Here is a 16,734-nt window from a genome sequence, read left to right as displayed (position 1 = left end):
GTGGGAAGGATTTTTTTTTTTTTTAACTACAAATGTGATTTCTCTAATAGGCACAGGACTATTCAGGTTATCTTTTTTTAATTGAGTTAACTTTGGTAACTTGAATCTGTCCATGTTGCTTAATTTTTTGGCATAAACTTGTTCTTAATGTTTATTATTTTACTATCTGTAGAATCTACTGATATTAACCCTCTTGCTCCTGATATTAGTAGTTTGTGTCTTCTCTCATTTTTTTCTTGATTAGTCTAGCTAGAGGTTTACCAGTTTTACTGATCTTCTCAAATAAGAAGTTTTTGGTTTTATTTTCATTTTCTCTCTTTTTTGTTTTTTTGGCATGGGGTAGTTTTCTAGTTCATTGAATTCCACTCTGATCTTTATTTTATCTGCTTACTTGGAATTTCATTTGCTTTTCATTTTTAAGTTTCTTAATACGGAAGCTGAGGTCGTTGATTTGAGACTTTATTTTCTAATGTAGGCATTTAGTGCTATAATTTTCCCTCTTTAGCAGCATCCCATAAATTTGTCTTGTTTTGTCATTCAAAACATTTTTAAATTTTTCCTCTGACTTTTTTTCTTTGACACATGGGTTATTTAGAAATTTGTTACTAGTTTCTGAATTTTGGAGGACTTCCCAGGGATCATTCTGTTATCTAAATTAATGTTATTGTGGTTAGAGAACATACTTTGTATGATTTTTTTTTTTTTTTTTTAAATGAGACGGATTCTCTCTGTTGCCCAGGCTGGAGTGCAGTCACACAATCTTGGCTCATTGCAACCTCTGCCTCCCAGGTTCAAGTGATTCTCCTGTGTCAGCATCCGAAGTAGCTGGAATTACAGGCTCACGCCACCATACCTGGCTAATGTTTTGTATTTTTAGTAGCCACAGGGTTTTGCCATGTTGGCCAGGCTGGTCTCAAACTCCTGACCTCAGGTGATCCACCTGCCTCCCAAAATGTTGGGATTACAGGCGTGAGCCACCACGCCTGGCCTTGTACTTTTGAGATTTATGGTCCAGAATATTTACGGACCATCAATTGTGGACCAATTTACACATTAAACCTGGTAAATGTTTAATGTGTACTTCAAAGAAATATATGTACTACTGTTGTTGGATGAAGTGTTCTATAAATGTCAATTAGGCTAAGTTAGTTGACAATGTTGTTCAGGTCTTCTACATTTTTGTTCTATCAATTATTGCCAGAGAGGGGTGTTGAAATCTCCAGTTGTAATTGTGGACTTGCCTATTTTGCCTTGATTAGTTCTATTGGCAGTTGCTTCATCTATTTGAGGCACTATTAATAGGTATACACAAGTTTAAGATTCTTATATCCTCTTGAGGGATTGATACCTTTATCTTTAGGAAATGAGTCTATCCCCTGGTAACATTCTTAGTTCTACAATCTACTTTACTAGAGCCATTTGAATTTCTTCTCATTAATATTGGCTTGATGTATCTTTTTCCATCTCTGTATTTTTAACTAGTCTTTATATTTAAAGTGGGTTTCTTGTAAGCAGTATGTTGTTGGATGTTTTTGTGGCCAACCTGGTATTTTCTGGCCTTTAATTGCAGTGCTTAGTCCACTTAGTTTAATGGTACCCATTGATATGGTCAGGTTTAAGTTTATCCTCTTGCTATTTGTTCCATTTGTTCTTTATTCTTTTTTGGCCTTCTTTCAGGTCAAGTAATTACTGACTGATTCTGTTTAATCTCTTGTTGGGTTATTGGCTGTGTAACTCACTGATTTCTTATTTTAGTGGCTTATAATGCAGTCATCCCTTAGTATCCTTGGGGGATTGGTTCCAGGACCCCCCCAAGAGTACCAAAATCTGCAGATGCTCAAGTCATATTAAATGGTGTTACATTTGCATATAACCTACACATATCCTCCCATATACTTAAAATCATCTCTGGATTACTTATACCTAATACAGTGTAAATGCTTGGTAACTAGTTGTTATACTGTATCAATTTTTGTGTTTTTTGTATTTTAATTTTTGCTTTTTTCCAAATATGTTTCATCTGTGGTCAGTCAAATCTACAGATGTGGAACCTGTGGATACAGAGGACTGACCGTATACATCTTTAACATATCAGAGTGAAAAGATAAATGATATATTACTCCAAGTATGGTATAGGAATGTTCCAGCAGTATATTTCCATTCCTCTTCTCCCAGTCTGTGCTGTTATTGTCATACATTCTCTGTTATAAACTTTATAAACTCCACAATACAAAATTATTTTTTAAGCTTTATTGAAGTATAATTGATATACCATAAATTCATCCATTATAGGTGAACAATTCCACGATTGTTAGTATAACAGAATTGTACAATCATCCCCACTATCTAATTTTGGAACATTTTTGTTACCCAAAAAAGAAACTTTATGTCTATTTCCAGTCACTCCCCATTACTATTCCCAGCCTTAGGCCACAACTAATCTATGGTTTGTCTCTATAGATTTGTGTTTTCTGGACACTTCATATAAGAGAACTCATATGGCCAGGCACAGTGGCTCGCGCCTGTAATCCCAGCACTTTGGGAGGCCAAGGCAGGTGGATCATGAGGTCAGAGAGATCGAGACCATCCTGGCTAACACAGTGAAACCCCGTCTCTACTAAAAACACAAAAAATTAGCCAGGTGTGGTGGCGGGCGCCTGTAGTCCCAGCTATTGGCCAGGCACAGTGGCTCACGCCTGTAATCCCAGCACTTTGGGAGGCCAAGGCAGGTGGATCATGAGGTCAGAGAGATCGAGACCATCCTGGCTAACACGGTGAAACCCCGTCTCTACTAAAAACACAAAAAATTAGCCAGGTGTGGTGGCAGGCACCTGTAGTCCCAGCTATTAGGGCAGCTGAGGCAGAATGGCGTGAACCCAGGAGGCAGAGCTTGCAGTGAGATCACACCACTGCACTCCAGTGTGGGCGACAGAGCGAGACTCTGTCTCAAAAAGAAAAAAAAGAAATTATACACCATGTGCTATTTTGTGCCTGGCTTTTATTTTGCATTATGTTTTCAAGGTACATCTATACTGTGGCATATATCAGTATTTCATACCTTTTTATTGCCAACCAATATTCAATTGTACAGGCATACAACATTTTATCCACTCACCAGTTGATGGACATCTGGGTTGCTTCTCCTTTTTAAATAATAATGCTATGAAAATTTGTGTACAAGTCTTTACGTATCTTTCTGTTGGGTTTTATTTCTTGTGGGGGGTAGAATTTTGGAGTCTCATAGTTTGCTTGGGCTGCCCTAAGAAAATAACACATACTAGGTAGCTTAAACAGGAGGCCAGGCATAGTGGCTCACGCCTATAATCCCAGCACTTGAGGAGGCCGAGGCGGATGGATCACCTGAGATCAGGAGTTCAAGACCAACCTGGCCAACATGGTGAAAACTTGTCTCTGCTTAAAAATAAAATAAAATAAAAATTAGGCCGGGCACAGTGGCTCAAGCCTGTAATTCTAGCACTTAGGCAGATCAAGTCTCCAGCCTTATGATGATTTAATTATTTCCTTAGAGGTCCATCTCTAGATAACAGCCACACTGGCTTTAGGGCTTCCACATATGAATTTTGACAGGAAGCGTTCAGTTCATAACATATGGTCAATCTGTTTTAACACTTCAAGGAACTGCCAAACATTCCCACACTGAATACATTTTACATTCTCTCCGGCAATATGTAAAGATTCCAGTTCCTTCACATATTAGCTAACACTTCTGTCTTTTTTAGTATAGCCATCCTAGTGTATGGTGGTACCCTGCAGTTTTGATTTGCATTTCTCTAATGACTCATGTTGAGCTTTCTTTCATGTGCTTATTGGCCATTTATGTAACTTCTTCGGTGAAATGTCTATTTTGATCTTTTGCCCCCATTTCAACTGGATTATTGACCTTTGTATTGAGTTGTAAGAGTTAAAGTCTGGTATCAGTCCTTTATCTGACATGATTAGGAAATATTTTCTCAGACTTGTCTTTTCACCTTCTTGATGGTGTCTTGAAGCGTAAAGGTTTTAAGTTAAATTTGTCTATTTTTTTCTTTTATTGCATATGCTTTGGTGTCATATCTAAGAAACTATTGTTTGATCCAAGATCATGAAAACTGACTCCCATGTTACATAATTTTACAGTCAGTTTTGACTGTATTTTCCTGCTTCTTGAATTTCTGATAATTCGTTTTTGAATGCCATACTTTCTGAATTTTACCTTTTTAGGTCCTGCATAATTTTGGGATTTCTAAAAACATTCTTGAGCTTTGTTCTGGCATGTGGTTAGCATGTTTATAGTTTGATCTTTTCATGTCTTTTACCTTTGTTATGCAGGACCAGAGTAGCATTTAGTATATGGTTAATTTTCCCCACTACTGAGGCAAGGCTCTTCTTGGTTCTTTTACAAATGCCCATGGATCATGAGGTTTTCCACTCTGGCTGTTGGGACCAGGACAAGGCACTGTTCCTGGCACGGTGAGTTCTGGGCACTTTCTTTCCTTTTGTTTGAGTGATTCGTTGCCTGGCTGCAGGTAGTTTCCTTACAAGCACATGCTGCTTAGCGCACTGAACACGTGGTGGGGACGCCTCTGCAGCTTTTCAGAGTTTCTGTGCAGCACTCTCCTCTCTGGTCTTCTGCTCTGTAAACTCCAGGTACATTTATTTCTTCAATGTTCCATTTCCACCTCACATCAGGGATGTCCATGGGCTCTATCCAGATGTTCTCTCCCTGACTGGAATCAGTTATGAAGCAGGGAGTCAGGCAATCATAGGACTCATCTGTGTCTTATTTCTCACGTCATTGTCCTTAATTGCTCGATGTCCATTTTCTTGAGAGGTAGTTTCTGATTTTTGGTTATTTCAAGTGGGAGGTTAAATCTAGTCCCTGTTACTCCATCTTACCTGGAAGCAAAAGTCCTTTCTTCCTTTAATCTTTTGTGCCTTTTATGCATCTACCCAATCCACACTCCTTTTTGATAAATGTCTTTTGGGATCAGGCATAGTCACTGATTTGGAATGCAGAACTGTTCAACTTAGAGATCATACAAAAATATTTCATAAAAAGGTAATTTTGGGCTAGGCAAAGTGGCTCATGCCTCTAATTCCAGCAATTTGGGAGGCCGAGGGGTGGATTGCCTGAGTGCAGGAGTTCAAAACCAACCTGGGCAACAAGGGGAAACACTGTCTAAAAAAATTTAGCTGGCCATGGGGGTGGATCTCCTGAGCCTGAGAGGTAGAGGCTGAACTGTGACTGTATAAAACTCAAAAAACAACTTTGGCACAGTAGTGAGGGACCTAAAACATACATATAATCTTTGGCTTAAAATCTACATTCTGCAGTCTAGGATGATTCCAAATACAGTCGTTAGATATCTTAGTGACCTTAAGCCCTAAGATCAGTTACAAGTCATAACACTGAACCTTTAAGAATGAGGTTGGGTCGTGTGTATTGGCACACCCTTTTCTCTGGGCCTAGCTTCACACTGGGAACATGGGAGCTGGATGATGGTCTCTATGGTCCTTTATATTAGTGTCTTAAAAATGCAGTGTTTAGCCACATCATTTAAGTGGATTATTATAACACCAGATTCAGCAGTAGAACAAGAAGTTGCCATACACAGTAGTCTCGGGTGCATTTAACTTTCTTCCTAGGTTAGATACTGTTACAAGACGGGAAAACATTTGTTTTTCCAAGTAAGGCTTTTTTCATTTTAAGAACATTTGTTGACACAGCATGCTTATTAACGTTTTGAATTTTAAGTTCTTGACACATGTTGATTATTCAGTATTTTGCTTTAAAGTTGATTTAACCTGTTGCAACCTTGTGCATAAAACATGTCAATAAGATGCTCACAGAAGAAAAACCTTAATAAAAAGCAATTTAATTTTCCTAAGTCAGCCAACCCACTGAGCATCTACTATTTGCAGAGCACACAGGCTTTGCAAACCTGGCTGATGAACAGAAATCAGCTGTAGAACTTAAAAATCAAATTATTTGGTCCTATCTTCTTCAGGGATTCAGTAGGTCTGGAATGAGATACAGAAACCTGTTTTTTTTTTTCTTTCTTTTTTTGAAGTTTTGCATATGATTGTAATGATCAGCCAGGCTTATATATAGAGCAGAGTGACTGCTCTATATTCTCCACTGATACTCTGGCATTTATTATAAAAAGTTGAAGGATGGTAGTTAAATTGCTCAGCATATCCCAAGAATATCTTTTCCCTTTGAAGAAGAGTGGCCTCCCTATTCCTTGCAATTCCAAGAATTAAAAGTATAGATAAATACTACAAATTGGCTCCCTTTGCCTTGTTTCCTATAAACCTGTTTTGTTTGTCCCACAGAGGAGGAAGATGACTATCTCTTTGATGATCCTCTGCCAATACCTTTAAGGCACAAAGTTCCGTACCAGGAAACTTTTCACCCTGAGGTATTTTCAATGACTGCAGTATCAGAAAAGCAGCCTGAAAAACTGAGACAAACCCCAGGATGCTGCAGAGCAGAGTGTATGCAGAGCTCTCGTTTCACAAACTTTGTAGATTGTGAAGAATCCAACAGTGAAAGTGAAGAAGAAGTAGGAATCCCAGCTTCACTGCAAGGAGATCTGGGCTCTGTACTTCACCTGCAAAAGGCTGATGGGGATGTACCCCAGTGGGAAGTATTCTTTAAAAGAAATGATGAAATCACAGATGAGAGTTTGGAAAACTTCCCTTCCTCCACAGAGGCAGGGGGATCTCAGTCACCAAAGCTTTTCAGTGACTCTGATGGAGAATCAACTCACATCTCCTCCCAGAATTCTTCCCAGTCAACACACATAACAGAACAAGGAAGTCAAGGCTGGGACAGCCAATCTGATACTGTTTTGTTATCTTCCCAAGAGAGAAACAGTGGGGATATTACTTCTTTGGACAAAGTTGACTACAGACCAACAATCAAAGAGAATATTCCTGCCTCTCTCATGGAACAAAATGTAATTTGCCCAAAGGATACTTACTCTGATTTGAAAAGCAGAGATCAAGATGTGACAATAGTTCCTAGTACTGGAGAACCAACTACTCTAAGCAGTGAGACACATATACCCGAGGAAAAACGTTTGCTAAATCTTAGCACAAATGCAGATTCCCAGAGCTCTTCTGATTTTGAAGTTCCCTCAACTCCAGAAGCTGAGTTACCTAAACGAGAGCATTTACAATATTTATATGAGAAGCTGGCAACCGGTGAGAGTATAGCAGTCAAAAAAAGAAAATGCTCACTCTCAGATACCTAAGAATTCGAAGTGCTTCAACCTAGAACAACCACTAAAAAACCTGCACAGAGATGACAGTCAATATTACAATAGAGAAAATATAGTACTTAAAAATGTTCAAATAACCTGGTTGGGTGTGGTGGCTCACACTTGTAATCCCAGCACTTTGAGGTGGGCAATGGCTTGAGCCCAGGAGTTCGACACCAGCCTGGCCAACACAGTGAGATGTGTCTCTACTTACAAAAAAAAAAAAAAAAAAAAAAAGCCAGGCATAGTGGTAGGCTACTCTGGAGGCTGAGGTGAGAGGATCACTGGAGCCCAGGAGATTGAGGCTGCAGTGAGCCATGACTGTGCCACTGCACCTCTAGTCTGGGTGACAGAGCAAGACCCTGTTTAAAAAAGAAAAAGGCCAGGCACGGTGGCTCATGCCTGTAATCCCAGCTACTCAGGAGGCAAAGGCAGGAGAATCACTTGAACCTGGGAGGTGGTGGTTGCAGTGAGCTGAGATTGTGTCATTGCACTCCAGCCTGGGCAACAAGAGCAAAACTCTGTCTCAAAAAAAAAAAAAGAAAAAAAAATGGTAGAACTAAACCCAAACGTATCAATGATTACATTAAATGTAAATGGTCTAAGCACATCAATGACAAGAGACACGGAAAAAACCAACATAACCCAGTGATCTGCTGTCTATAAAGAAAGTCAATTCAAGTGACTGATAGGTTAAAAGGATGGAAAAAAGACCATGTAAACAATTAAAAATGGAGTGGTTATAAGGACAGTTTCCTAATGATAAAAGGTCTAGTTCACCAAGAAGACAAAATAATCCTAAACGTATATGCACCTAACAGCTCCAAAAATTTATGAAGCTAGAACAGCTGAAAAGAGACAAACTAATGCACAATTACAGCTAGGGATTAATTTAACATCCCTCCTTAGTAACAGAACTAGTATATATACATTAATCAGTAAGAATATAGAACTGAAAATCATAAGCCGACTGGATTAAATTGACATTTATAGAACACACCACCCCAAACTAGCAGAATGTATCTCCTGAAGTACACATGGAACATTCAGCATGATCATATCTTTGCTCATAAACACACCTGATTTAAATTGACAAACTTGGATCTAGTATGATAAACCGATGGCTATAGACAAAATCAGCACCTTATTTATCCCCAAAGATGTTAAATCACTTAACCTTGATGTGAATATGGTGGCAAAATTAGAAGTGGACAATTAGAATATAAAAGAAAATGCTCAAGAATTAAATGGTGGCCAGGCACAGTAACTCCTGCCTGCAATCCCAGTACTTTGGGAGGCTCCCTTGAGCTCAGGGTTTTGAGTCCAGCCTGGGCAACACACAGGGAGACACTGTCTCTACAAAATGTTAGCCAGGCATGGTGGTGTGCACCTGTAGTCCTAGCTACTTGGAAGGCTTAGGTGGCAGGATGGATTGAGCCCAGGAGGTTGAAACTGCAGTGAGCTGATTGTGCCCAGCCTGGGCAACAAAGCAAGACCCCCATCTCAAGAAAAATAAAAAAAAAAACTAAAGTATATGTGTTATTCTGTGAGTCATTCAACATTCTTGAAGTCCATCAATGTGTTAGGCTTTTGTGTTATGTATGAGGATTTTTAACAAGTTTTAACAGATATTCAGGAACACTTTGTTATTCTGACATTTCATAGATTATGGAAGCAAAAGCAGAGACACCACTTAAAACAATTTGCAGATCAGTTAAACTAACACTCGATATGCATTATCATGATGCTGCATGGCAATCAGACCAAAAAGTATTGGATCCACCAGACTAACTAGGGTAACAAGACTCAGAGTTAGTATACACATAACTATACACATTTGTATATATTCACTGTTAACTAACACTTACTTTTAACAGTGTACCTTATGATCCAAAGTGGTTGTTCAAAAAATGCCTGTAAACATTCCTCTGAATATATTCCTGGTATTTTATAATCACATTAATATTACATACTGTTACGTTTGTTTTATATGTGAGTCTGGCATTATAAATGCTGGCTGAATGAATTGGGCTAAGACAACTACAACAGATGTGATCAAGAAACTGACTGATAGTGATTATCAGAAATTATATTTGGTGCTTACTCTGATCATGCTCTTAAGTTTTTTACAGACTATATGAACTCCTTTAATTTTCACAACCACCCTTTGAGGTAGATACGTTTCTAATCCCCATGTACAAATGAGGAGACAAAGGCACAGAGGTTAGTTCACATAGCTATGAGGCACAGGCAGAATTCAAACACAGGCAGTGTGGCTTCAGAGACCATGATCTTAACTGCTATGCTCTGATGTCTCTCCAAAAGAGTATAAACATGAGCAGGGTTAATTGTAGCAGCTACTTGGTTTTTAAGTCAAGAATCATAAACTACAAGAGAAAACATGAAGTTTTTATTTTTTACTTTTCAAGATGGAGTCTCGCTCTGTCACTCAGGCTGGAGTGCAGTGGCCCTATCTCAGCTCACTGCAACCTCAGCCTCCAGGGTTCAAGTGATTTTCCTGCCTCAGCCTCCCAAGTAGCTGGGATTACAGGTGTGTGCCACACCTGGCTAATTTTTGTTTTTTTAGTAGAGACAGGGTTTCACCATATTGGTCAGACTGGTCTTGAACTCCTGACCTCTGGTGATCCACTCGCCTCGGCATCCCAAAGTGCTGGGATTACAGGCGTCAGCTACCGTGTCCAGCCGAAACATGAAGTTTCAAAATGCCAAGATATATCACAGAAGACACTCAGCAGTCAGCCACATTTATCTTGGAGAAGAGTTCCAGGACTTAAATGTTTAAATAGTATAAACTAGTTTTTTAAAAAGTCTGCCTGAAGCCGAAGATTAAATACTTTAAAAAGTTCACTGGGTGATCTTGGCATGTTGACATTATCGTAACAGTCTAAGCTTGTTACCTTACACCAACCTGACAGGTTCATTAGAAGCACATGAATACATACAAAAGGCATAAAAGACTTGGTCAATGAATATCAGCTCTGAATTCTAAAATTCCTTTGCATTTCTAGGCAGTACTTACCATATAGTATGTTTACGTACCTGGTGAGTGACAATGCTCAAAAATTTCTGAAGTATTCATCCACATTATGCTAGCGAAATGTCAAATTGTCCTTTAATATTCAAATGCATGAACCATCACTCCTTGGCCTTTTGGCCAAGATCAAGTGTAGTATCAAATGCATGAACCATGATAAGCTATCTTGAAAGTAACATTTAAAGGAATTGAATATAAACCTTCGGTTAATCTTGCTAGCACGTAGTCAATACATCAGTATTTTTCTGCCCCTTTTAGAGTCTTACTGGAAATGACTGTAAAACAGAAACAAAGCTAAGCCATGGTAAATAGAACATTAAATGCCCAACCTAATTTATTTTGCTAAGAGAAACTGATGAACTAAAAGAGAAACAAGTATTGTCTACATTTTAGATATGGGGGAAAAAACCCTGAGATTACTAATTATGTATCACAATCCTCTTAATGTAGATCCTGAAAATGATGGTATCAATATAATACATACAGTGGATTCACCTTTTAAACTGGATCTATTACCTTTGATATTTGTCTTACACTGAAAAATTCTGACATCTTCAGGAAACCAATATGATGAATAAGCTAAATGTTGACTTAAAATAGTTAAACCCCTTAATAACATCCTTTAGTTTCTATTATTTCACTGCTTAAGTTCAGCATCTGAATAACAAAGGTAACATAAGTAGTACTTAAGATCCCAAAGGCCCATTACATTCTATCAATAAAGACAAAACAAAACTACATGTTTACTGAAAATAGTCTTTTTTTCTTTGCTTTCCAGTTTTACACTTTTGTTGAACACAAAAAAGTGGACAAGATCAAATAACTAGATGGTAAAACACTGATTTTTTAAAAATCACATCTTTAAACCCGTGAGAATCACAATTCAAAGTATGGCCACTGGGGGCAACCTGTAAACCTACGACCTTTTCTTAACACTGACACTATGTGACTGATTTTTCTTAAAACACAAATGCCATTAAGAAAGTATTTTTTGTTGACACATTCTGAAAAAAAAAAAAAAAAAAAATTTTTTTTTTTTTGGAGACAGTCTTACTGTGTCACCCAGGCTGCAGTGCAGTGGTATGATCTTGGCTCACTGCAACGTGCGCCTCCTGAGTTCAAGTGATTCTCCTGCCTCAGCCTCCTGAGTAGCTGGGACTACAGGCGTGTGCCACCACGCCCGGCTAATTTTTGTATTTTCAGTAGAGACAGGGTTTCACCATGATGGCCAGGCTGGTCTTGAACTCCCGACCTCACGTGATCCTCCTACCTCAGCCTCCCAAAGTGCTGGGATCACAGGTGTGAGCCACCACACACGCCTGGCCCCCCATTCTGCAATTTTGGTTAACAGAATCTGAGGGTCCAAACATGTAAACAATTTATCCTATATATTATGAAAGAGTGAAGTTGTCATAGCAATATAATGAATAAAGTCTAGCTTCTCCCAAGAAAGAGCTAAAGATTAAGAAGTGCTGCATTCTTGAAGTTGGTTCAATTTTATCCAAGCTTATTTTAGGTAATCAAAGCCTGGAGCAATGAGCTTAGGTAAAAATTAGGAATAGTGAAAGCCAGATTTGCTGCATTTATCATTTTCACAACACAATTAGAAATCTCAGAATCAGACATGAAAGAATAGTTTTTCCTGAGATTCAATACTATGTTGGAACCCTCCCACCCCCTTGAAAACTAATATATTCTATTTTAGTCTTCGTAGGTTGACTAATAAAAAGGTCTAATAATTCAGGCACACACTTTGGCCAAGTTTAGCTTTATCACATCTAAAAAAAATTTTTGTATAAAACAAGTATCAGTTCAAAAATATAGATTACTTTTTAAGAAGAACCTGCAGGAAATATAAAAATATTAAATCTGGTGGAAAGGAACTGTTACACCTGCCTGAAATTGGGAGGCTGTAATGTTAATGTACATTACAGTATCGTTAGGTACAGCTGCTCTCCAGGCAGCTTGTTTTACTGTTTAGATCAGAGGTACTCGACACAGATTTCCAATTCATGTTACTAAGAGGCGCCCTGAAAGTGCTCCATTCCCCTTGCTTGGTACTCCAAAAAACCATCCTGGTCCCATTATCCTGTCCTTTCAAAGAAGCATAATGGCTAGCCATTTTGGACTTCTAGAGAGAGCTCTTCGGAGATTTTTCTTCTAGAAGATTAAGAAGTCTTTTAAGAATTACAGGTTCAGACATACACTCATCACAACAGTCTAGATTGCTTCAAAATACGAAATGAAGCTGAAATTAATTTTTACATTTAATTTTATACCTTAAATTTCTTTATCATTGAGGTGCCAATATTTTAATGGAAAAGTAGAAAACAGTATAAAATTCAGTATCACCTATTTGTCTCAAATACAAGTACAGTGAGTATTAAACAGGAATGACAATAGAGTAGCAAAAACAGAACTGTAGATTTGCCCAAATTAACTGTTTCTCCGAATTTGAGGTGTATGGCAAGTTGAATCTTTGATCTCTCAGCAATTGTTAATTACATTATCAGCTTAACACTTTCAAACACTACGGGAGGCATTTCTCTGTTCACATAGACTTAAGTACACATATACTAAGCTGTAAATAGTCTGCCTTCCATTAGTTTGGTCTCTAAGCACTATAAATATGTCGACTTCCAATCAGTCTATGAGACCCAGTGACCCCCTCTTCAGAGGCATCGGTAATACATTTGGCAAATGTCTTGAAACATGAATTGTAAATTAACATAGGTAGAACCTTGATAATAAGAGTCCCAAATATGTATTTTTAAAAATGTTAACATTAGGGAAAAAATATTATAATCATCAGCTCTATTTCCTGAAAAAGTTCAGTTGAGGTAACCTCTGCAAGTCACAGCTCCACATTTACATACTGTTCTGACCCTCTTTTTGGCTGGGCTGTGGTCAATAGAATCTGAAGATATATCTCCAGAACCTGAAGACACAGAAAAAGAAATACAGGAGAAAGAAGAGTTAAGAGAATTTAGAATAAATTTCAAGTTTTCTATTATATTAGCTTTATTATCAGTGTTAGAGGGTACTTACATGGTCAAGACCCTTAGAGTAAGTTAACTCCCAAGGAAATGTAGTTAGTTCCCTTTGAAATATTTACAAATAAATGTTAATAGTCAGTCAAATCATAATGAATTGACTTGAAAGTATGGTGTGGGTTAATAATAGGTAAACTTTATGTTATTAGCCCATATTTGTCAGAAAGGATTTCTGAAATGATGAAACTTACTGGGAATATCTAATACACATTCATTTCACACCGTATATAAAAGCACAGTATGTAAGAGGTTAAGCAATGACAATATGTAAAGGCCATCATTCTTAAAGGAAAGAAAACTTTTATATTGTCACAATAAAGCAAACAGAATTAAATGTTCTTTTTAGAAGCCAGGTTCAAGTAGGAATAGAATAAATTTGTATGTGATTTAAATATTTTCAATCTTTTGAATATACATCTCTCAGTAAAAATTCAAAAATGTAGGCTTATAGTTTTCTTTTTTTTTCAGACAGGGTCTCTGTCGTCCAGGCTGGAGTGCAGTGGTGCTATTCCCAGCTCAACTGTAGCCTCAACCTCCCTGTCTCAAGCCATCCTCCCTCCTCAGCCTCCCAAGTAGCTGGGACTACAGGCACACGCCACCACACCCGGCTAGTTTTTTCATATTTTGTAGAGACAGAGTTTCACCATGTTGCCCAGGCTGGTCTTGAATTCCTGGGCTCAAGCCCAGAGTGCTGGGATTACAGGCAGGAGCCAGCATGCTTAGCCCACAATTAAAAAAAAAAAAAAAAACAAGTAGTACAGTATTAAGATGCTATAATAAATAAATCAGTTTCCAAAATGGAAGTTCTGAAAATATATGATGTAGAACCATTCCTCAGCTGAAGCTCAGGCAGACCTGGGTTCTAGTATTAGCTGTTGGATTAGCTTTGTACCTTAGGATGACAAACTTAGTGCTTCAACTTTTCATCTTTAGTATTAGGTTTGGTTCAAATATCTAAGGTCTCTTCCTAGTCTGATTTGATTCTTCCTATTGAAACTGACACCAATGAAACTGTACTTGAAAAGCATACCTTTCATTTGATAATCAAAAGTCAGCTCTTCTCCAGCATTTATGGTTCTTGTAGAAAACAATGCTATTCGGGGAAGACGAGTATCGAGGTTATCGATGAAAACATTGAACACCTGAAGATTTGGGTCACACTAAAAAGGAACATTAGAACCCATTTAAGTACAAACGGTGTGAACAAGCCCTTCTACATGCCATATAAAATGTTTACTTTCCTAGAGATTTAGTTTAAGTTCCACTGGAAATTAAGTTGCTTATTGCTTAGAGGTCTTTGAGGCATGCACATTCAAAAAGATTTTTTTCCCTTATAAAAACTTCAGACAAGTATAAAATAGAGAAAATAAGAAATCCCTATGTATCCACTATACAGCTTCAACAATTAGTAACATGCTTGCCAATCTTATTCCTCTAGTCCCAACTTATTTTTTTCCTGGAGAATTTCAATACAAATCCCAGATAACATTATTATTTCACTGGTAACTATTTCAGTAAGGCATATACTTTAAAAGAACTAGAATAACTGTGTTTAAAAAATCAAATCTGCACTACAGAACTCAAATTTTACACTGCATGGAGTTTCACTGCTTGAATTTTTGGTCCAAACTCTTCAATGTTTTGAGAATACTACAGTAAACTTACGGAATATGCAAGAAAAAAGATGTAGTGAGTCATACTAAGGAATCAAAACTGTTTGATGGCCCTGGATAGAATATCTCTATTTTGAGAGTATCTCGAATTTATCATTAAGAAAAAAATTCTTCAATGTTTAATCAACAAACAAGGGACCAGAAGCTCTCTGCTAATCATACACCAATTTCTTACTATGAAATCCATCAAAAGTTTAACATGGTCTACTTCCTTTATATGTTCAGCTATATAACTTTGTGGCACACACTGTCCTTATTATCCACAAAATGCAGGTAATGTCACCCTAACAAGCCTAATGTTTTACTATCCACTTGGTACTTAGTAGGTAACCCAAAATTATTAACTTCCCTAATTTCTGGAAATTATTTATAGAGTCCAGAATTCTGCAGTTAAGTGCCAGCTGTATTCTAAGAGCTTTCAGACATTAAAAGGTAAGGAAGAATACTAATTTATAATTTAGAAAAATAGCCCTACATAAATACTCTACAAATCTTTAAATTTTATAAAAAGTTAACATGTTTACATTTTAACAAAATACATTTACCTTCAGTTGTACATCCTAAAATTTAGTCGTGTTAACTTCCATTAAGACACAGTTCTGTGTAATTCTTGGACATTTTACCTCTTAATTGCTCTGCTCATTGTAATATGAAAATAATACCTACCGTACACAGTTACTAGAAAGTTTAAATGAAGTAACATATGTAAAGACTCTTGTAAAATACACCCTATTAATATTTGGTAGGCACCTCAATGTTTAATTTTCCTAATACAGCAATAATACCATAACTTTAACAGAAGCTGCCCTCCTTATAAAATACATATTTTGGAAATGTTAAAAGGATATGTAGTTTAAAGGGAATTATTCTTTAGCTATGGAAACTAGTACTAGGTTGAATTGTTAGTCGTGTCTAAAATTTACGTATGTCTTCTTACGCTGTGATTCACAAAATGAGACACATTGCCGTATCGAGCCGCATCCACTGTGAATTCATCAGATTCATAGTCCAGATCAAAGAGATACGTGATTCCCTTGTTGTCATAGAACTGTCCCCGTCTTTCAGCTTCTTCACTTGTGATTACCTAAACAGAAAAAACTGTAAGTATATTATGTAGCTACTGAACCAAAGAAGCATTCATCTACCTATCTACTAATATGCGAATACCTACAAATATTTTAAAAGTAAGAAATTCAGGTGTCATCAAAGCAAACATTCACACAAACTAAGACTCAGATGCAAAGAGGTGGGAAAATGAGGGGAAGAAAAATGATAATGCAAAAGACTGATGACCTTTTTTTTTTAAACAGGGTCTCACTCTGTCACTCAGGCTAGAATGCGGTGGTGCCATCATGACTCCCTGCATCCTTTAACTCCTGGGATCAAGCGATCTTCCTGCCTCAGCCTCTTGACTAGCTGGATCACAGGTGCATACCGCCATGCCCAGCTAATGATTTAGTTTTTATAGAGATGTGGGGTCTCACTATGTTGCCCACACTGGTCTGGAACTCCTGGGCTCAAGTGAACCTCCAGCCTTGACCTCCCCAAGTGCTGAGATTAACTGTACCTGGTTGATTTATGACTTTTTAAACAGGATTTGAGCAGTACATTGAAACACTGCATTACTTTCATTATAATTAGGATGTTCATAAAGCTATACAACTATAGCTCTCTACAGGACACAACTG

The 16,734-nt window shown here is 37.6% G+C and overlaps 2 protein-coding genes and 1 pseudogene across 12 annotated transcripts in view; 2 read left to right on the top strand and 1 right to left on the bottom strand.

Annotated features, from left to right (window-relative positions):
- The window catches only part of DCLRE1C (DNA cross-link repair 1C), a 55,061-nt gene extending 38,498 nt beyond the window's left edge, over nt 1-16,563 (top strand). For 5 of the 6 annotated variants that reach the window (XM_034930019.4, XM_034930020.4, XM_034930024.4 and 2 more), the window contains one exon: nt 6,337-11,073. In XM_034930019.4, coding sequence (XP_034785910.2) covers nt 6,337-7,259 — 923 coding nt within the window. In that variant the 3' untranslated portion in view covers nt 7,260-11,073. Of the gene's footprint in view, nt 1-6,336; nt 11,074-16,356 lie in introns of those variants that run through there. The other variant, XM_034930027.3, reaches the window with a different exon arrangement.
- LOC112441119 (U2 spliceosomal RNA) lies at nt 10,421-10,597 on the top strand (annotated as a pseudogene).
- The window catches only part of SUV39H2 (SUV39H2 histone lysine methyltransferase), a 25,290-nt gene continuing 19,618 nt past the window's right edge, over nt 11,063-16,734 (bottom strand). For all 6 annotated transcript variants that reach the window (XM_003806762.5, XM_008957261.4, XM_008957250.5 and 3 more), the window contains 3 exons: nt 15,984-16,130; nt 14,404-14,533; nt 11,063-13,258 (listed from right to left, as the gene is read on the bottom strand). In XM_003806762.5, the coding sequence (XP_003806810.1) occupies nt 13,152-13,258; nt 14,404-14,533; nt 15,984-16,130 (384 nt within the window). In that variant the 3' untranslated portion in view covers nt 11,063-13,151. The remainder of the gene's footprint in view (nt 13,259-14,403; nt 14,534-15,983; nt 16,131-16,734) is intronic.

This window comes from Pan paniscus, chromosome 8 (genome assembly GCF_029289425.2).
Source record: "Pan paniscus chromosome 8, NHGRI_mPanPan1-v2.0_pri, whole genome shotgun sequence".
In the NCBI taxonomy this organism is placed as follows: Eukaryota; Metazoa; Chordata; class Mammalia; order Primates; family Hominidae; genus Pan; species Pan paniscus.
Note: the sequence above shows the minus strand (reverse complement) of the source record. Positions and strands in the feature narration are given on the sequence as shown.